Here is a 22,939-nt window from a genome sequence, read left to right as displayed (position 1 = left end):
CTGAAGCGAAAACCAGCTAATGATGGCTCCTGGATGCTATCATGACAGTCATCTTCATTATTACAGAACTATTACAGGCCACTATAAACTGTCTAATCCCACCCTGAAGAACATCCAAATTGCTAATTGCAGTTACTAAATATGCTTACATAAGCAACCATATTTTACCCCTGCCACTCATTTAATTTCTACAACAAAGCCCCTCCCATAGGCTATACCCAGACCTAACAGACCATTCTCTTTCAGTACGCCATGGTCAAGGTAACAACCACATCTTTATTTATTTCAATGATTCCTCATATTTATAACTTGACCCTTGAATTATTTAGGCAGTTAATCAAGCTGTAAGCATAATCTAATTCAACAGCCACTTTGCAGACTTTGTCACTGTATCAAGAAAAAATATAATTTCATGAAATTAGGGCAGGGCACAAAGACACATCTGAACAAAAAAGTTCCTCCCAGTGTCAAGCTAAACATGATTAAAAGAGAAGAGCACTGTTTTGAAGTATCTCATCTCATTTAAGTAGCACGAGCTTTGAGAATTATTTACAGTCATGCAAGCACTCAGACTCCTGCACCAGCTTACACTTTCTGAAAAACTCCCTAACTTACAACTTCAATATGTCTAGGAGGAAGTTTCAGCTTACAGATACAAGGACAGAACTGGGAAAACAGAACTTCTTAAGTGCTTGTATTAGGGTATAGATAGAGGCTCTAACAATCAAAGAACCACCATCACTGGACAATTTAACATATTCAGCTAAAAAGCGTTAATGAAGTACACCCCTTGAGTACTGCAATTACAGTGCAAAATACATTAGAGTAAGTTGTTTATCGATCTGTTCATTTTAACAGGATAGCTAAAGCCAGCATCACCTCAAACTTTACTTCTATGGCATATATATGCAAATTCTCATTAACATATTTAACTTTTTCATTTCTACTCATCTCACACTGGGCTGTTTTTGTCATAACATTTCACGTATTCTTCAACTGTCACAAAACTATACACCTGCTCTTTCTTTCACAACATGTTGAATACAACAGTGGTTTGAACTGACAAGTTTTAACGTCACAACTGCACCATGCAAAAAGCACAGATATATAACTTCAGAAAGTTCAAGAGATGAGGATTCTATATCTATCCATGCCCTTCAACTAAAGAAGAAATATCCAACAATTAAGAGTTCTGCAAGAGCAGAGTGCTTTAACACTTCCAATAACATTTCCAAGTCACATGACTAGAGTACATCACACGGTACCAGTGCAGATCTATCCATTTTCTACAATGACCACTTGACAAATGTTCCCTCTCAAGACAGGGGTTTTTATCTCCTATAATTTTGTGAAGACATGTACTGATTCACCGTCCCTAAAACATTTACATACATTTAATTCATGATTTAGCTTTCCTCACTCTTTTAACAAAACCACAGATTTCCATTCACTCACAGAGTTCTTCCCCAGAAAGTACCTGTTGATACCAACAAAAAATCACCCATGACACTTCCATCTCTCACCTCAGAATCCATCATATCACAAAACCTCAGACCCTACCTTTAAGCCACTGTATTGCAGACTTTATACATCAAATTTTGGGGGTTTTTGTAGCTTTGAAAAGCAAGTTAAAATCATGTAATCTAAAAGACAACCAGAGTTTTCCTAGGACTGTATGCATCAGTTTTATATCTCTCCTGGACATAACTGCTGTCTTGTATAATTTTCTAAATACAAATTACAAAAGCAAGACAACAGATCACAGAATATTCTGAGTTGGAAGGGACCCACAAGGATCATCAAGTCCAACTCTTGAGTGAATGGCCCATATGGGGATTGAACCCATGACCTTGGTGCTATCAGCACCATGCTCTGACCAATACTGGAGCCAGTATCATCTTGACTGTCCAGCCAACATTTTTTTAAGTACTCACAGTGAGGAGGTCCATAATACATTGGGAGATTAATTCTTTTTCTGATTGCAAAGAAAACCCCCAAAACCAAGCATAAACAAAAAATAACCCTTCAGCAATAGTCTGTTCTACAACACTAGGTTAACAAGCTACAATTACCCTAAGAAGAAAAAGCTCTTACAAGTTTACCTCAAATGTACAAACCACCAAGTACATATCCCCTCACTATTAACATTCCCTAACCAATCAATCTGCTATTTTAGTAACAATGTTCTCCATTAGTCTGCTACTTTTACACTTACGTTTTAATTCCTGCCATTCTACCTCTTTTCTTACTGGCTTTTTTATTCCACACTAATTATTGAGAGAAGTAGCATTTTACCACAGATCCCTGCACTATTCCCAAAGAAAAGGACATTTTGCCCAATTATATCTCCTTTGAAACCTCTCCTTCAAACTCACATCTTGGTATAAACCATATTAGGGATCAGCCAACAACAGCCTGTTTGAATGACAAATGGAGGTAATCATTAAGAAAAACCCTCAAGTGTTTAACAACTTTGTATACATAATGATTTCTCTCTGTTGCTACCCTCTTAAGCTACAGACTCTTTGAGATAAGGAATACTTCAGTATGCTTCTTGTGTATGCATAATCAACACTTCTTGGCAGTCTTATTACATATTATGCAACTATATAAATATGCACCTGCACTTTCTGACACAGGCTATTGCTTCTTTGAAGTAAATCACCTTTGTGACAACATTTTTAACAGGTTAGATGGCAACTATTGAGTGAGGGGAGAAGACCAGTAAAAGAAGGAAGATGACAGAACAGAAGAGTTATATACTTAGCAAACTGCTAGTAGAATTAAGCAATTTCATGTATACTCCTCCTTCCACATAGTTTTTACTATAATGCAAATAGCCTTAAGGTCTCTTAATCAGGCACAATTCCTTTTCACTACTCTTGACAAAAACAAAACATCACCATCAAAAAAACTCACTACAAAATCTCAATTCCTGACTTAAGAGGAGCCTTAGCTTCTATGGAGCATCTGGTACTGCCTGTCCACCAAATCAAACTGCAATTTATTGCCCCCTAATGTACATCCATTAAGCCATTTCCTTTATGGCTCCACTTCACACAGAAGCAGTAACTGAAGGAAATAATGGAGTGCCCAACAAGTGGGAAAGTAATTGTTCAACAAGTGTGGAACAAGAGAGAGTCAGTTGCACATCATGCACATGTGGCAGCTCTTCAGAGCCCAGCCCCGCAGTGGTAACAGAAGGCTGGTGTTACAGAACAAGCCTACTGTGGGAACTCTTCCAAGCAACAGCCAGGAGTGCTTGTCCATCTAAATCCTTGGGTCCTTAAGGATTAAGGGTCAGAAAACAATTCCTTCCAACAGCACCATCTCCTGCCTGTACCTATCAGTCATTAGCCATGCATAGAAGGAAGACTTAAGCCCCAAGCTCTAGTGTTAAACTGCACTCAAAGAACTGTACTGAAACAATGCTTAAGTGGTATCACAAAGGTTGTGGGGCTGAACTGCAAAAGTGACTTTAGGAGACATGAAGAAATACCTAGTGTGAAGACCACCTTACTGGGTTGGTTCCATTTTTTTGCTCTAGATATTCTGAGATCCACTCCACTTCTTTCAATTTTATTCATTAAGTTCCTTACTACTCAGAAACAAAAACCAGAAGATTAACACAGGAGCTAAAAGGTTATCAAATTAAGGAATCTACACAACCACAGTTTATCCCTTTCTGTCTGTTCAGTACTAGTTACAAATATCTCAATTACAAGACTCTCCTTTGCAGGAGCTCTAATTTCATTCAGTAACCTGTGTTGAAGGGCTTAATGTACAATTCAACAGAATCAATTAGAGCTCAGAGTGACACCATCCATAACTGACTCCTCACACACTCTGCATAAATGCTGTCCTGCACACAACAGAAAAGCTTTGAAAAATTTATGGTGCCTGTCTTGGTGCATCTGTAAATCATTCTTCATCAAGGACATTCCTCCTCCTTCTTCCTTTATACAGAAAATAATTTAAATCTTAAGTGAAATTATGACAATTCTCATGTTCGTTTTGGGCTTGAGAAGTTCCCATCCCAGTTGCAGTACAGATACCATTTTTAGAGCACATCAGTGTCACTCTGGGAAAATCACTAAGAAAGTAAAGCACAAGGATAGCAAGCACCTGGGAAAAGCCTGATTTCTTATTTCTCCAAGAAAACACCAAGAAAATCTATGCCAAAAATATCAATAGAGGCATCTTCCCTGAGGAAGATTCAAAGACCTCAGCTATAAGACAGTTATTTGATTTATTTGATGCTACCATGAGATGAAAAAGATTAACCTCACTCAGAGTATTTGGAAGTACCTGCAGCTTCAAAGCCAAAATACTGCATTGGTTTACATTCTCTGTGCAGTCGGGAGGATGTCTGCATTCATTTAGACTAGAAACTTGTTTTTAAAATGACAATTTTTACTGTATTGTCTGAACACAGTTGGCAGAAATGAAGTATGGCTTCAACCTGCAATCAAAGTATCAAATTGAAGTTGGTACCTTAATATTCATATTTCTTACAGTTAGGAAATTTGAAGAGAAATAAATTACCACTTCTGTACACAGTGTCAGGTCATTCAATATGGACTAAAATTGTATTGTCATCCACTAATTAGAGTGAGGCCAAGTTAAAGTTATGGAAGAAACCTCATTCTATCAGTTTCCTAACCTTTGTTATACCCTTTCCATTCTTCTTTAAAAATTCATAGAGAATGCAACAAAAGCTAAATGTTAGCCCGAATTGCTTGCTCTTCAAAAATACCAAGTTAACGTGTATGAATACCTGTTACTTAAAAAAAAACAACCAACTTTTATTTTTTTGAGTTATCACAAGAACAGACATGATCTATAAGATCAGTGAATGTTGTAGATCTTTTATAGGAAGCAGATATGCAACAGAAAAAAAAAGCTTTAATTTTTTTCACAGCTGATCTAAATAACATTTCTATCCTTCAATGCAAACAATCTGAGAAATACCACAGTATACAGATCATCATATTTGTTATTTGCCAGTAAGTTCAGACACTTCCAGCAGAAACTCAAGATCCAAATAATAAAGAAAATACGGTATGGCTGCTACCTGCAAAGCAGTAAGCATCACAGCACTTTACGTATCACACATTCATATAGTCCAATCCCTACACTTCTTTATAAAAAAACCCCAAACACAAATTTTTTCTGATTTCTTAACTTCAATGAACATACCATAGTCTATCCAATAGTACTCCAATATCATTGAGAGGAGGCCACATATTTATATTTACTACCATTTTGCTGCTTCTTAAAATTACATCTTTCAGAAAAAGTTCAGATATGAATCCAAAATCAGGATAAAATTCCCGTATTGTTTTATACAACTGTCAGGTTTTCCACATAAACTGAGTTTCCAGAGCTCAGACACAACAAAATGAGTGTGCAATCAAGTCTACATACCAGAAAACTGATGGCTACAGTAACAAGTATATTAAGTCAGTACACTGGGCAAAGGTTCTCTTACGGTTACAGTCATTTGACCTTTAGCCAGCTCTTAATGCCCCAGCCAACCCTCTAAAGATGGAGATTTGCAGCAGCTTCTTGTCTGAAATAAGCCATGAAAAGATTCTTCTGAACCCACTGTACAAGCATTCATTTAAAATGTCATGAATGTGCATGAAATCAGAGTGCTTCTAACAGCTTACTTTGCAGCTTCTGTTTAAATGCACCAACTCTGAACCACCAGAGGATAAAAGGACTCAAACCTTGCAGTCTGGCACTCATGGACCTAAAATATACACAAGCACCTCTTCACAGGTGTGTTTACCTAGTTTAAACCTTATTTAAATAGACTCTCGATGCACACACTTTCCACAAACACCTGCTTCTCCCACTGCAGTCATGACTTGTACAAGGCAGTTGTAGTCAGTCATTCCTGTCCTAAAGCCATCCTACACACCAGTAGGCAGCACTTCAGGCACAAAAATCCTGGTGACTGACTCATTCCCCTGGCCAGAGCAAAGCACAAATTCTGCAATGAGAAGAATAACTAGAGAAGTATCTACTCTTACCCCTACATCATACTAGAATTCTGAAGATTTCAACAGAGAAGCATTTAAAGAAACCCAATCCTCATGAAATCATGGAAAAGCAGGTTTATAATTAATTCATATTTCCAGCTATTTGTGGTTATAAAACCTTTCTCTGCTGACCTAGAGAACATCCTAACTTAGAACCATTCATGAAAGAGACAGTGCTCAGTTATCACTGGATGTTAAAAAGAAGCTTCCTTTTGCTGACCTAAATCCTTAACTGACAAAATGAACAAACATTTCAACGTCCAGACATATTTTTCAGGGTACTCAGCTCTCTTTAAAGAGCAGTCAAATGGAAGCTGTGGTGACAGTGGCCCTAGATCCAAACTTGTATCAATACAGGTTCTCATTAGTTTTAAAATAACCTTTGAAGATGTAGTTGTATTTCAATTTTGTATGCCTGGACAAAGCTTGATAGTCATTGCTTCCATATGGTCATAATTCAGGACACTGTCTTCTGCTTTTTCTAAGCACTAGAAATATGACACACGCCATCAAACTTAAGCTTATTGCGCTCATCTTAGCATAGCAAGCATTCAGCTATTAAATTTATCTTGGATTAATTTACGTATCACCCAGGACAACAGAACCTCTATGTTTTACCTCTTTCTGTTTTTCAGGCAACTACTATCAATAATAACTAAAATACACACAGCCCACGAAAGTGTAAAAATGGCATCCAATAAACATGCTGTTCATTTTTAAATTATTAAATTTTTTTCATAAATCTACATAAAATTGCCACAGGAATTAAGTTTCTCTATCAGAATCTTAAAGAGAAACTTTAAAATATAATTCAGGTTCAAGGCCCTTTGCTAGGTATGCTGAACTGTAGAAGTGAAGTTACTCTTACCACATCATGGGACTGTTTGTGCTGAGCAACACATCTTCTCTATATGCTTCCCTTGTCCAAGAGCACATGTAGATGTTACAACAGGATGGGATACCATACTTAGTTGCAGGCAAGCTTTCCAGTATGTAATTTAGTTACTCTTGAGGAGCAATACTTGGAAACAGGAATCTTTAGCTGCTGGGGGCATACAGTGCATCTTTATACCCTTGACCAGGGTATTTCAGCATCACAGTCATGACAGAGTTAATACCCACTAGCTCAGAGGAGAACAAAAGGTACTCCACTGCAACATGCCTAACATTTACATTGCCTCTCTTTGCTCATTAAACAGGTTTTGGTTAAATAATGAACAAACTGTATTACAGACTCCGATGAGAATTCCAAAATTATAAATCAACTGGTAAAGCCCAGAGGAGAATGAAGGGAGTGGGAGGGAAGGAAGGATAATATTGACTAATATAAAGGGCGCAGCTTGACAGTGGATATTCCTGCCACACCTGATCAAACATGCTCCATGGGGGAGGGGAAGGGAGGGAGAGAGCAAGAGGGGAGATGGGACAAGACAGCCTGAAATTTGCATCTGGAACAGATTAAAATGGGTTCTTGGGGGATTGAGAAAATACATAATATATATTACTATAAATGCAAAATTGTACTAAAAGCTAACTCAAATGTCAAAGATTACAGCTTGAATAAATTTAAATATAAAAGCAATGCGTTTCCATGAGCTAATGAAAGAGACATGAAAGGAAGGTCTAGTGAAAAAAAAAATCACCAAAAAACCCCTCTGCTGGGGACTGGACTTTTGATTGCCTGGAAGATGATGCAGGAGACTCTGTATCATCCAAAGTATTGCTTGAGAACAAGTCCATGTCTAAAATGGAAAAAAGATGGAGCCCAGCAGTGATGTCCTATCTCAAGACACTAGTCAGTAAATAGCAGTCACTGAAGCTGAAATTACCTGTATAAAAGAAGCCCATGTTGTCAAACCAACATGCTCTCATCCCCATATACAAGCAATTACTATCTCAGCAGGAACCATGCTTACATGATGACTAATACAAAGGGAGCCTCTGGATCTCTCAGTACATTAAACTTTGCTTTCTCTAACATAAGCAGATAGTGAACTTGCATTTTTTCCCCAACAAGTCAACAGCACATTGTATCTAGCTGCTCTAGATAAATGGCCAGTCCCTGACATTTACTTATACTGCATTTATTTGAGCATCCTGACATTCCCTGGTCTTGTTGATTAGAAGAGATATTTGCAATAATGGCAAAGAACTTCAGGAAGCTTATTTCAAAGAAAATTTTATCTCATAGAAGGGAGAAAAGGAAAATTTCCTCTCAAAACACCTCTGGTGACTGCACGCATATCTTACAGAAGGTGAGTGAGCTTACAAAAAACCCCACAAATCCAGACTGTCACGTAGTCCAGGTACAAGCATAACATCCAGAACAAAGACACTATCCAGAAATGCAAGCTGTTCGGGAGTTCCCTAAGATGTCATGATCTGACAGAAGAATCCTACTTACAACCACAGGAAGTTAACCTGGCAAAGAAAAGCAAAGCATTACATTTACAGGCAGACACAAAAGAGGAAGGAATAAGGGCTTAGAACTGGCACACGTCCTCAGCACCTCTTGTCATCACTTGGAAGCAGCACTACTGTACTTCTAAGGAACACACTTTTTACGAGATTCCAGACTCAGCACTGATGCAAGAAGGAGCATGCATCACAGTCAGAAATGCAAAAGGCCCATCTCAAACTAAGGCTGAGTGCAGCTCAGAGGACTCATTGTAATAAAGGGACCAGAAATAAAGTTTACGTCCAAACAGTATAATCAACAAGAGCAATCCTGGGAAGAACATGCAGAATGCCATATGGAGTTTAGGATTAGCTTCACCTCCAAACTCTCAACGCACACTTGGGTTACACTTAAACAATCACTTCTGAAACTACAAAACCAGAAAATGTTGGGGGAAGGGGAGAAAGATGGGTTGTGAGGAAAAAAAGTGGTCACAATACACACTACAGTCTTGTGTTCTACTTCTGTTATCAATATAGATTTCCAGTTTCTTTCAGTGCAGGTGATCACAAAGTCTTTCACTTAAAATCCAAGAGATCCAAATAGAAACAGAGGTCTGTGCTTTACTTATTACATGTTAACACATGATGAAAGCTAACAAACCAAAGAATGTGAGGAAAAAACAGAGGTAAAACCACTTTCTAAGCAGATTCTTTCCATCATTCACCGATCAGAAAGCATAAACAAAGCACAAAAAAGCAATACATGATAGTACACCAGATTTCAATATATTACTACAAGCTTCAGTATATCAAAGAAATATGCATGGTTATAAAAAAAAGTGTGTGCATACACACAAATACAAATATACATACACACACATATATATCCATATAGACAGTGGCAGCAGTGGTATTTCTGTGCTAGTTTACATTGGTATTATTTGTCTAAAAGTATATGCATATTTCCTCTTCTCTCATTCTTCAATAAATGACTTCTGGATAATAAATAAGACAATAAGTACACCTGTACCTTTACTTGCATATACCCTAGCAGGTGCACACACCCGCTGATTTCTGTAGAAGCTTACCTGTTATATTATTCAGCACTTCTTTTAGGTGGCTAAAGCTATGCAGCAGGGGATCCCTTTCTTCATCCTATAGGTTATATATAGGAAATAAATAATTAGTGAGGCAAACATATTCCTGAAGATAGTCTTAATAATGGGTCTGTTGAAGACCTCACCATCATATTCACAGAAGTACTGTGGTTTGAGTTTATCACTGTTAACATGTTTATACCATCAAACACAAGAGAAGCATTTTTGTTTTCCTGACAGTGCTCCCCAATATCATACAGCTCAAATGTCAAACCATAGGTCCAAGACTGAGCATTCTGGTTTGGTTTTATTGTCCTTAGAAGTACTTCTGATTAGCCTTCTACTGTTCAATAAATTTCACTGCAGATCTAACTGATACCATATTGAAATGGCTCATCTGGATTTGCTATAATGTTAATCTATGCAGATTGTAATGGGAACAGAAATACAATGACATTTTATGCCATTAAAATAACTTGAAGAAAGAATCACAGTGCAATATTTATATGAATTAGCTGCATCCTTTAGCCTTAGCCTATCTTTATGATATTAAAATAAGGAGGAGCAGCAGTTTCTCCAAACTGAGTGCAGCCGCACCCAGAGCTCAGATAGAGAGGCCGTGAGCCCTAACGAAGAAATGCCTGTTAGAAAGAAAAAGGGCCCTGCCCTTTGACAAACTGAAACCACTTGTGCTGGATGATAGCCATCTGCTATTCATGTGACATTCCAAAGTGCACCACTGATACAGTGTGCCACATCCACACATTTACACTGTGCCAGCCATAAACCCACCGCAGCATGGTTAGGCTTGGAAACACTGTATTTAGGGCTTTTACCAAAGCAGGTTGGAAAGTATTAACCGGTTTTAGTCAGGAATACAGATAGAAGCAACAAAAGAGAGCTGAAGAGATACTATGTCATATAAAAATTTTAAAATACTCTATATATAATGATTTCCCCAATTTTTATTTCATGGCTTTCATGATGAAGACTGTCTTCTCTAAGAAAGTACAAAAGATACATAAAAACATTGTGCTAAATAAAATAACACCATATATCCCAGGCAATAAAAGGCTAAATGAGATGATTCCCACGTGAAATACAACGTGGGGTTTTCATATTTACAGGATAAAAAAGTAGAAAGACTTCCAGTTTTGTAGCTTTAACAGTCACTGGCACATGAGAAGCCCAAAACAATGTAAGCAATGTAGAAAGTTATTCCAACTTTACTTACAAAAGTACTATAACAAGTGCGAAAAAAACTGAGGTACTTTTCCAAAGCCAAGTGGTTTCTGACAGAGGTGTTTCTACCTGCTGCTACAGATAGCAACAATTTAAGGTAACTTACCAGATGTGTGTGGGTGCTCCATCGGGCATTACGCTTTATGGCTCCCACCACTGCATTGATTTCACCTTGTATGATGTAAATGTTCTTATCCACCATCCTGACAATTCTGAAAATAAAGGTAATTCAAATTAATCTCTAGCCTCTCAGGGTAATTGTCTTCCTCAGATGAAATGAAGTTGACCCTAATGAAGGGAAGGCCTGCAGTGATGCAAGAAACTCTTTCAGATTTGTTTTGTGCGTGCACTAAATACAAGTTATTGCATGTAACAAATACAAGTATTTCATAAAAATTAAGACACTTTTCCATAGTGTGTTTTCGAAACCACGAGAGCAGATTGTTAGTTCTAATAGGATCTTTGTAATGCAAGAGAGCACTTTGCCAAGGCACATTCCTCATTTTTCTTCCAGTCTATGTAAGTTCACAGAAAGATAAAGCGTTGGGGTACCAGGACAGACATCCATGACAATGCAGTAACACCTGCATCTCCAGCATTTATGCAAATTCCTGCAGCCCTGCGTGGAACACAAAGCTAACCCTGTACACTCTTACATAAGCATCAGTGTGTTGAACAAACTGGACAGAGCAAACTTCTTTGGGACTTAAAACATTGCCAAAATAAAGTAATTTGTAACAGATGTTGATTTCACACTTGCCTCACAAAACAAAACTCTCAAGAAAGGAGGAAAGTAAAAAAGGCATAAGACCCCACAAAGAAATGAGCAAAACTCGAGACAAAACTGGATGGAACACAGGGAGAAAAAGAGAGAAAGCTAAAGGCAGACACTTACTCTCCTGTAGTGTGAGGTCTTTCAGGGAAAAATCTTAAACTGATGCACCCAGAAAGAGTCAGAAAAGTGGGAAAGAAATTAAAAGCAAGAAATATTTGTAATAGTCTGAGAAAAAAGAAATGAAGAATGAACTACTATGGGACTGTTCTCTTTATATTAGCTGTAGCCCAGATACAGTCAAGCATAAAGAAATAAGAATGAAGGGGAATGAACAGACACGATGTTTATAAATAATAAACAGGACTTATAAAGAGGCCAAACAGTCAGATGATAACATGTCTGTAAATGAGAAGGATTTATTGAAATGGTAGCCAAATACTGAGACTTTTTCAGAAGAATGAAAGGAAAATGAGCACTCCAGCTTGGAATCACAACAGGTCATCCATAGGGAAACAAAAGATTGGAAACAGGTGAAACATTGATCATAACACTTCCAATCTGACAGGCTCATTTAAAGAACTCAGCTGGGAAGGGGAGGAAGAGGGTAATAAAATACAGAAAATATGAGAAGGACTTTTGCCCACATAACAAAAGCAAAGCTGGAAGAAAATAGTTTTGGTGGATTACTCAAGACCTCAGAAAGACCACCACAGAAATTTCAGAACATACATCCTGGATCTGTCAGGCTTCACATTAATTAACGTCTGAATTATCAACAATGCTTCAAATATACAAATATCCCCTGAATGAAACAGATTAGTTTGTTTCAGGACTCCATAAACAATGGAAAGAAAGTAAATCATTATAAAAAGATACCTTATCAAAGGATAGCATCAGATTAGTTGCTTCATTTTTTCAGGTGTTTGCAATAGAATGAATAATCTTATGGCAAAATTGTTTATTTCATTAAATTAATTATACATAACAGTATTCCCACGTGTAAGACAATAATTTAAGGCCAAAGACAAAAGTATTTTGTAAGAACAGTCATGACAGACAAATAGTGCTTCCAAGGAATTTGCTTGTGCCCTGAAGAGCAAAGGTGTATATCCTTCCTCTACAGCAGTATATAACAGAACCACCAATACACTTCCTACTCATGTGGCTAATGCCTGAGAGATGTTCCCATCCTCAAGAGTAAATTATTCCATATATTATTCATATGATTGCATTGAAATGTCATTGAGCACAATTTTTTCTATTTCACTTTATTGTCCTTGTTTTAGTAAAAGGCATGAATGGGAGATTTCTTCCTCATGCAAAATTCCTTGTTTATTTATTTTTTCTTTCAGTAATTCCATTATTTTCCATATTTCTACGTCAGCAGTTTCAGGGTTCAAAACTCTGGTCCAGGGAAGTACTTCTGAGGAAATACTTTACACATTCATATTTGTCAAACCTAAGTTTTTCCTGTCTTCACTTTCCTGTCACACTGTTACAAAACAGTGTTGAACATGTAAACTGTGTAGCACCATTCCAGGCATTTCGCAAACTGACAAGGAAACATTATTTCAAAAAGCATGTAAATACCAGACACGTATTACAAACCTTGCACACACATAGATACTCAATAGTTTTGACAGTATTTAAAGTGATGCCAAAGCTCAAATGCTTTTCTGCATACCACTGAATCTGCTTGTAGGACTCCTATTTCTTTTCCTCTATTTTTAACATAAAATAATTAAGATGAAAAACTTTGTTAAACTCTCTTTCCTGAATGTAGAAGACTTAAAATGCCCAACTAACTGCAAGTAGCAAAATATGAAGAAAATAGACAAAAACCTCCAAAATACACCTTTTCCTTTTAACCCGAACCTTTCAAGCAAGGGCGCAAAAGCTCCTTGTTACTTGGCAGGGCTCTCCTGATGTATTAAAACCCTGAAAAACTTAGCGGAGTATTTCATTGCTAACTGTCTGAGAAGACTCAATGAAAATGCACTCCTTTCCCCACTGCAGATTCCATTTAATATAACTTTATTCAAACGTACAAAAATTCACTTTATGCATGCCAAGAAACTCTCTTGACCAATGCAACTGAAATAACCTATCATGCTGGGGATGCAAATTCACACTCAGACCTCTGACCATCAGACATACAGCTCACTTCCCCACCAACGCTGGGTAGAGATGGAGGGAAATACTGCTTTATATTTAAGTTTGGAGCTACCCAAGCAATAGCATACACACATTCCAAAGTTAACCACAAAGCCAAATTTCCTTACTTATGCAAAGGACCTTTGCAGATTCATGTTGGAGAAGGAAGCAGAAAACAACTACAGAGTGAGCAGGAAAGATAGACAACTATTTTCAGAGAGATGCACCTTGTAAGCTAAGCCCAAAGAACCATTCATCCCTGTAAAAATTTAAAAGTTTATTTCAAGTGATGGATATAGCTTTAATAAACTCCAAACTTCCCAAAGGCTATCCCTTTTAAATTATTAGATTATTTCTGTATGTGTTCCTTCAACTGTATCATCACCACAAGCAACAACTGATCACACTTTAGAGCTCAGTATAGATGTCCTGTATTAAAAGAAGTTTTAAGATAAAAATGAACGCTATGAAGCAGCAGAGAAAAAACATTACGTGACTGACCAGACCAGTACTGAATGATGAGCTGGGTTTACAAGAGCATGGTGGGAGTCAAGCAAAACCACTAGATGTTTGTTCAACTTAGAGAGAAAAAAAAAAAAGTTAACATGAATTTGGGTTTACTGTTACAAAGGTATGGTCTGAAGAATGGGATATTGTAAAACTCTTGGTTGAACAGGTTAACAGAACTAATACTGAAGATCATTAAAAAATTTGAAACAACCTCCCTAGCAAAGGCATTGTTTCAGTAACTCTTGACCTCAAATCAAGAATGCATGCCTTGCTTGCAAGCAATCTTTAATCAAACACAAAAAAGATAATGGACTTAATATAGAAACAAATGGATTCAGTTCAGTGGTCTTAAGTTAGGGAAAAGAAAAAAAAAGGTACCTACTAAATTTCAAATGCTTTTTAGCTCCTTCACCCTTCAGTTAGTTGTATATAAACTCCTATTTCTTTGTCAAGATGGATTCATACATCTGCTTAAAACTGCAGACTAGTCCTCAGATATGCTCCTGCACAGAAGTTCAACACAGCACAGTGAAAATGACAGCTCCAAACCAAGGCAACAAGGTGCCCAGGCCACCACGAGAAGAAGGGAGGCTGTTAACTTTCACAGCCTCACTGATAACAGCATTGGGAACACTAAGTGGGAAAAGGTCAATGCCTAATCATGTCATAAAAGGACAAAAGCTCATATTCATAACCTTCTCAAAACCTTCAACAGTGATCTATGGGCAATAATTATCACTATTCTGAGACTTCTGAAATAGCATCACATGTAGAATCTTCATATAAAAACATTGACAAGATTTACACCTGCAAATATTATTTCACACGTGCACTGAACCCTCCATTCATCAACCTCAGAACCTGTTACCCCTACACATCCCAATGCATAGGAACCCAAATGATTCCTGAGTATTACCACAGGAACTCTTGGGTATGGTTTTAGGAAACACTCCCTCTTCAGCAGCAAAATGTCTGCAATTCTTCTGGAAACAAGCAAGAGTTAGCATCAGAAGCAACAATGTCTGGCAGACTTCCATCCAGTCACTTCTTCCTATCATTAACTTTAGCCTTCAGCTATGGCAACTGATTTAAACCCAATGAAACTACTCCAATAAACAGCAGTAATGAAAAACAACATAACTACAACACAGAAAGGTAATATTTCAAAGTAATCTTCGGTTGACCTAAATTTTCACTGTTTATGATAATGCAGGAATAATCTACATAGCCTCTGACCTAGATTTGGGCACCAGAGTCCTGATACAATACACTGCTACCAAAACAGAATACACAACTACGAATCACAAACAACTCCTGACTATCTCACAGCCAGCTAGGTTTCCCAGAAGCCCAACTGGCAATGAAAAAGCTCCTTTTCTTCCTCCTAAACCTGACATGGAAGGTACATGAACCTCCATAGGGAAATTTAACTTGCTCAGTTTTTTCAAGTAGCAGCTGTTCTGCAAAAAGCAACACAGGCAGCAAAAGTTCAGAGAACTCAGGATGCTTCTCCAAAGGCTACCTCCAAAAGCCTGGATGAATGTTATATAAAGCAATAATTCATAAGTATGGAAACGAACTGTGCAGTCTTGAGCATTTAATGAAATTCTAGGCATTTAAGAATGCCCTTTAAAAGATAAGCAGTAGCAACATGGTAGAGGTGGCACATCAGAAAGGAAGAAAGGGACAAACTTCTCTCCAAGCCTCCACATTCGGCTGCAACAGTGAGATAGGGCCTAGGAATCAAGAAGAGAAAAGCAAGTCGCATTTACCTGGCAAAACTGCATGGCAAAAATGAAACCTAAGGTTAATATGGTGAGGGGCATTTTCTTTCTTCCAATTACTTCATACTGTTGGAACTATGAAACACACCACCAGATGAACTCATAACATACACTCTAGGTGAGCTCTGAGCTTTCCCCTGCAACAGCCGTGGAGCTGGCCAGGTGCCAGGAAAAGCCTGTCTCCACCGATTTCAAGCAGCAAGCCACCGTGGCGCACGGGGAGCGGGTGCCTGTGCAGGTGCAGCGCCCACCCTGCCCGGCCCCGAGCCCTGACCCCGCTCCTCCCCGACGCCCACAGCCCACGGCGCTGGTTGCCAGGCGGGCCCGAGCGCCCCGAGCCCCGTGGGCACCGCCACGCGTGTCAGTCCCGGCCCGGCCGCCGGCCCGACCCGCGCCCGGCCCCCGGGGTTGCCCCGCTTCCGCCCCCGCCCCCCGCTGGCCCCGCACGGTTCCCCCGCCGCCGCTTCTCTCCCGCCCACCCCCACGCCGCGACAGTATCGCGACAGGCGGTCGCTGCCCGGCACTGACCCCCGCATCCAAAATGGCGGCGCCTGTTCCCCGCGGCGGCGGCCGCTTCACATAACCGGGCGGGCGGCACCGCGGGCGGGAGGGCTCGGCCCGCCCCCTGTCCGCCCCTCCCTCCCGGCGGTGGCGGAGGCGAGGCCGCGGAGCGCGGGGTCCGCGGGGCACGGGCAGAGACACCGGCCCCGCTCTCTCGCACTGACGTGGAAACCGGCGCACCGTGACCCGCTGCCTGGTTACTGCGCAGACGGACAGCCCGGACAGCCAACCCGCGCGCGATGCGCCGCGCAGTTCCCCGCGTTGCCCAATGGGAACGCGGACTGCGACCGGAGGAGGCGGGCCCTGCGGTGACAGCGGCGGGGAGCCAATGAGAGGCGAGAGGGTAGAACCAGCAGAGCCGCTGGCCAATCGCGGTGCGGTGCGGCGCCGCAGCCGCGCCTGAGCGCGCGCAGCCAGGGCGGCCGGGCGGAAGCCGGCGGGAGGGCTGCCCTCGCAAAGCATTGTGGGCCGGGCCGCCCCTGGCCGCTCCCCGGGGCGTGTGGGGAGCCGGGGCCGCCCCGAGCGGGGGCTGTGCCGGTGTCGGTGACAGCGCTGGCACTGCACAGCCCGCCGAGGGAAGCAGTGCCTCTCCGCCGCGCGCCGCCAGTATTTCCCAACTTGTTCTACAGCCTCTTGCAGCTTCTTCGCGGGAGCCGTTTGGGAGATGATCCCCTGCCAGCGTTCTGTTCCCTCGTGAACGCCTCGCTGTGTCACAGCTCTGCTGTTCCCCGTGAGTGAGCAGGAGAATGCCACTGCACAAAGCACAGAGTGCAGCCGGTACGAGACCACGCACGACGGCAGCCAGAGGAGCACACGCCGCTTCTCCCCTCTCCGCCGCCCTGCGCCCCAGTAACTCTCCTCAAACCTGCACGGAGCCGATTCTTTGCTCAAGTTGGGCTACAAGCCATGTGCTGCAGCCTTAGTTCATCCAGCCCAGCGATCGTGCCAGACAGAGACCACCATGGAGTTTAACTGCTCTATGAAGCCACTTTATTGGCCCGCTCTTTGCAGCAAAAACAATCACAGTTTTGTAGCTATACAGCGCTTGGCGAAATGAATTCTTGGTGCTCCTCCCACCTTCCCAGGCGCTTTCTATGTGTATGCCCCCAGTTGCAATGCTGTGTACCGTAAAGGCAGTAATTGCAGGGGTCACTCTACTTGTTTAAGCCTCTGCCCACTGAACTTGGCTCAGAGGACAGAAGGTCCTTGCAGTTACCCTACAGTTCTATAGCTCTAGGATCTTCAGTCAGGTCAGCCTGGGGATGGGTTGTGGCAGATGTTACAGTGGTTAAAGGAACAGCTACCCCAAAATCTTTCACTTTGTAGGGAAAACACAAATGCGACAAGAGGAAGGTGAAAGGGTCAAGAAGTATTCATTCACTTTTAATCACAACTTCAATCTACCGCAGTGTGACTGAAGGAGGAAAGTTCTCAAAGGCTCAAGGGAACATCCAACAGGAGTGTTCCCTGGCCAGCCAAATATAAATCTGAGGCTGACTCCAATGCCACCCTAAAAACTGGCCAGATACTGTCACATATCAATAGCTGTCACACTATTGCCTGATCAAGATTCAACGTGTCTTATTGAAACTGCCATTACCTCCCAGCTCTAACACCGCCAGGGAACCTTCTTCAGCTGGGCTTTACCTGGCAGTATGTAGTCTTTGGATTTGGAAGTTTAAGCTGTAACTGCATTAAGCAGCCATATTCACTAGAGGTGAAAGAAGAAAGGGCATGCCCCAGTGGTCTAGCCATAGGCTCAGAAGCTGAGATGTATCCCTCCAGCCTCTGCTGCAGCCATGGTACATGCAGTTTATCTTGAGTTTCTCAGCTGTAAAACAGACAGTCAAATACTCACCGAGCCCAGATTTCAAATGCACCTGAGCAATGAGTGAAGGTTTGCAGAACAAGCAAATTATTTGCTAGTCCTTTCTCCTTGCCTTTTGCCCCACTCCAAAGTGGGACAAACAGCTAACAGCCTGGTGGTATTTGCCAGACATTTTGAAATTCACAGGAGTTCATCTGCCACTCCATCCATCTGCTCCCTGCTCCATAAAGGGCGTTTCAGGTGCTGGCTTAGCCACTGTACACCTTGCAGCTCAGTCCAGGTCTGTCAAGCCTGCTTGACCTGCCCAGAATGGGTCTGGACCCCCTTCCATGCCTTTTTGTTCCTTCCAGTGCCTGCTGTATAGCTCAGGCTCCCACCTTGTCTGATCTGGTGAATTGAACCCTGCTAAACTGTTACTTATGGAGGCCTGTCACGGAGCTTGAAACCAAGCCAGGCAGGAGCCTTCTGCTTCACCCGAATGCATCTTAGTGCATTAATAAAGAGCAAACATTGCAATGTGCTTTGCATTTTTACTTACAATCCAGCACTGCATTGTCTGGAGAGAAGACAATGTGGTATGGCCCCACACTGCCTGGGGAGGAGAGTTCACTCACACGCACTACAGCACTGCGTTAGTCAGCCCTCGGACAGCCCAGCACCACCCTGGCTGAACAGAAAATCCTGCTGATGTGACAGTGTGGCACCAGCATCCCCAGCTTGGCAGCATTGGGGAAGCCCGGATTGCCTGGACTGCATGATCCAGCAGCGTTTGAAATGAGTGGTGCACAGCTATGGGCACATGTGGGCAAGTGGGAGCACTCTGCACCAAAAGATCCAGGTGTAGGATAATCCCTTGTCCCTTTATTTCCAAGACAATGCACTTGTTCTTACACATGACATGATACAACGAAACCAAAGATCAGACAAGCAGCCTGTGCAAATCCCCCAGGTTCCTGCTATCTGGGCAGGAAAGCTCGGCTTTATCTTCACTGCAAAGATGCAGCTTTTCCGCAGCTTCTGTCTCGAGTATTCCTCCTTAGCCCACAAGGAGAATATGGAAGGGCTGCAAACTCACCAAACTCACTCACAATCATCCCCTCAGGCCTTGCCCACGTACCTAGTCAGCTCACCTGCTTTCATCTGAGACACCTGAGCAGCCAGCCCCCTGCAAGAGCAGTGCCTCCATGTCCCACCGACTGCCTGCCTTTGACGAGACTGTCAGAAATCCACGCTGCCAACCACCTGCACCTGTGCAACCTGCACCAACCCTGCATAGTCCATTACTTTTGCTCAGACACTACCAGTTCATGGTTGTCTTCAGAGCCCAGATATCAGACCCATAAGCACTTGTAACACAAAAATTTTCTAGCAGGTTAAGTAGTCTGAGAGAGATTAAACTTCTTCCCCTCCTCTTGGAGGCTTTTGCTGTTTCTCAGAGGCTTAGTAAGGTCTTCAAAAAAAGGGCATAAAGATGGAGTTTCTCAGAAGGTACAAGCAGTTGTCATGGATAGAAACTATGTGCAGCCACTCTTCCCAGAGCTAAGCATCCCAAAACCACTACTGAACATGTGCAGAACACAGCGTTTCTAAGCAGCTGCTCCTTTCCAGAGCAAACTCAGGTAGAGATTAGCCCAAAGCCAGCTGAAGAATCTCCAAAGGAAAACTGATGTGCTGCATCTGACACAACCTGAACCCAGGTCAGGACCTTCAACTGAAGCAACAGAGCTGCTTTTGCAGAAACACTTGAAAGTATTAAAACCCTTCTCTGGAAACTACACCAACTATTAAAAACTGTACAAATGATACAAAGTACAGTATTAAAGCTGCATATATATATAAATACCCTGTCAGCTCTTCAGCTTAGCCTGTGTCTTCAGAACACTCCTGCACTTCCCAGTGACATCAAACTCCCCCAGTGAACTTCCCAATGTAATGTTTTCATTTTCTCTTCTTGGCCAAGGCAAGCCATGCCTTTTTGGCAGGAGCAAGCCGGGCTCGGTTAGTCACATCTTTGTCACTTCTTGGCTAGACTACAGCTATGTGATACACCTGGGCAGGAAGCCCACAGTGCTTGTCAAATGCCAACTAGAAGAGCATGCTGCAGTGGGAGCCCTGGCTGCCACAAGTGCATCAAACCTGCCTCTCCTCCCTAGGCCACCTTTTGGCATGAAAGCCAAGCCAAATTCAAGCTTGAGTCCTGATCTTTAAGGCATTTGATGGCATGGACCCAGCATGGCTAAAAGATCAGTTAAGACACAAAGATGGAAACCGTGATCATCAACAGCTCCACCACTCTCCAAGAGCAGTGGACCCATCCAGCATGAGGACCACGTTTGCCTGTGGCAGAGACAGGGTCTTCTTTAAGAACAAACTCTTCCCAGCTGGTGAAAAAGGAAGGGTGTCTAAGATGCTGAGTAATTCCCTTATTTTGCATATCCCATCTCTCTGCCAAGACATGAATCAGGGCCACTCTTGGTTTAGTTTGCTTTCGCATTTTTTTTTCTATTTTATTTTATCTAAAATAGTAATATCAGTCTCCTGAACCCCGTGAAATCCTTGCTCTCTTCCCCAGCAATGAAGTTGCCTGCTGGCAAGACAAGATGCACTACAGCTAAGAGGTCTTGGCACTAACCAACAAGATCTACATTTCAACAACAAGCACTGGAGCCCTCCCTCCCAAAGAGACCCTTCAAGGGTCAGTCCAGCAGTTGCACTGAGGATGCCTTGATGACAGACTCCTTCTGCAGGTCCCTGGATGGTCTAATCCAGCAGTCTTTACACTGTACTCCACAGGGACACAACTTGTGACATAGTACCCAAGGAAAATAGGTAAAAATACATTTGTTTCATTATTACTTGTAAGTGTAAGCACAAACTGTATTTGCTGCAGGCTGCTGATGGTGAAAGGTTTGGAGGGAGAGGGAAGCAATTGAAAATAAGGTCCCTTCATTGCTGCAGACCTTGTGCAGGATTTTCAACTTCCCTGTGGCATGTGGTGATAGAGACAGACTGCCCTGTGGAAAATGCTAGTGCTGTTATACAGTGTCTGCTTTTCTTAATGGAGGCAAGCCTATGTCGGGGTGGATTAAAATCTGAGCTAGAAAAAGATGTGGTCTACCTTGCTGTCATTTTTGGCAAGAAGAAGAGCAGTAAGGCAAACACAAGCTCCAGGTTACTACCATTAAAAAAACATGGTAATTTCTCGCAAGTGTGTCAACGTTGTGATTCCTTTTAAACTCTCTGTGTTTCTACTGAATTAACATGTTAGTGCATGTTTTTGAACTGTAAACCATAATGCCTGGGTCTGCTTAACCTCTTTTTACATCCTGTGTTGCTTCGTGTGCATTTGTCTTCCCATACATATCTATATGTCATATTATGCATTTATTAGACTCCATAAATATGGCTGGTAAATCATTCAGGGTTAAAATTCACTGCTATTCTCACATTATTTCCTAATCTTTAAAATATGTCGGTGGAAGAGCTTGAGGGTGACCTTTGACATCATAAATTGGAGAGCAGGTTGACATGGGAATGACCTCAAGAAAATCAGACCGTAGGATGTGTGCATCAAGCTCCCTAAGAGCCTGACAGGGATAAACCTCTCCCCTGGGTTCCCAGAGCAGGACAGAAAGGCTAAGCCCGGCTTCTACAAACTTCTCCCTGTAAGCACTGGAAGAGAGGGGACCTGTTTAGTTGGAGTAAAATGTGTGTACCAACATATTCAAGGCTTGCTGTAGCAGGTACAAGCATTTGGGGACGTTTCAAGGAGTGATCGCACCCTGCACTCCTGCACCGGGATTTTGCCGTGAACTTCAGTAGAAGCCAGGCTGGAATCTAAACTACAAGCAGCACTTGGGCTCCAGAAGACCCATCAGTGGGCTGGAGCGCGGTGTTTCTCGCAAAGCCGGCAGCCTCCGTGTCCCGGTAGGAGCGGCATAGTATTGGCAGAGAAGCCCTTCCCGGTACCGCCTAGAGCCGCAACAGTGCGTGCGGTAACTACCCTGTGATTAAACATCCCCTGCAGTTGCTGCTCCATCGTGCAGGGGAACGCTTCCAACTGCTTCCAGCTGACTACGGACTTGGTTTCCCCAAAAAAACCCCTGGCTGGCTGGTGGCTCTAACTGCAAAACCCGAACAGGCTCGCCGCGCCAGTACTGAGCGGAGCGGATGCTCAGCGCGGGCTCCAGAGTAGCGGATCGCCAAGCACTGAACAAGGCACGCAGCATGTGCAGCGATAAGAGCAGTATATCAGTGTACATGTCCAGGAGGACCATGTCCGCACCGCCGGGGCTGGCGGTGCACGGAGCCCCGCGCCCGGGACACGTCCCCACACCCGCCCCGCCGCTCACCCTGCACGGCGCGCGGGACGGGGCGGGGCCAGCGCGGGGGGCGAGGCCCACCGCCCGTCTCGGCCAATCCGGGAGCAGAGCTGCTGCAGTATGTAAATGAGCCGCGGGACGATTGGGCGGCGCGGGCGAGGGGCGGTGCTGGGGCGGGGCGCTGGACGGGGCGGGCGGCGGCGGGGGCGCAGCTGGAAT

General features: G+C 42.4%; 1 protein-coding gene across 3 annotated transcripts in view; it reads right to left on the bottom strand.

Annotated features, from left to right (window-relative positions):
- The window catches only part of GBF1 (golgi brefeldin A resistant guanine nucleotide exchange factor 1), a 106,455-nt gene extending 89,697 nt beyond the window's left edge, over nt 1-16,758 (bottom strand). For 2 of the 3 annotated variants that reach the window (XM_069019478.1, XM_069019479.1), the window contains exons 1-3: nt 16,538-16,758; nt 10,893-10,998; nt 9,536-9,602 (exon numbers count right to left, since the gene is read on the bottom strand). In XM_069019478.1, the coding sequence (XP_068875579.1) occupies nt 9,536-9,602; nt 10,893-10,998; nt 16,538-16,545 (181 nt within the window). In that variant the 5' untranslated portion in view covers nt 16,546-16,758. Of the gene's footprint in view, nt 1-9,535; nt 9,603-10,892; nt 10,999-15,997; nt 16,085-16,537 lie in introns of those variants that run through there. The other variant, XM_069019481.1, reaches the window with a different exon arrangement.
- Nucleotides 16,759-22,939: the final 6,181 nt, after the last annotated feature.

This window comes from Aphelocoma coerulescens, chromosome 6 (assembly GCF_041296385.1).
Source record: "Aphelocoma coerulescens isolate FSJ_1873_10779 chromosome 6, UR_Acoe_1.0, whole genome shotgun sequence".
In the NCBI taxonomy this organism is placed as follows: Eukaryota; Metazoa; Chordata; class Aves; order Passeriformes; family Corvidae; genus Aphelocoma; species Aphelocoma coerulescens.
Note: the sequence above shows the minus strand (reverse complement) of the source record. Positions and strands in the feature narration are given on the sequence as shown.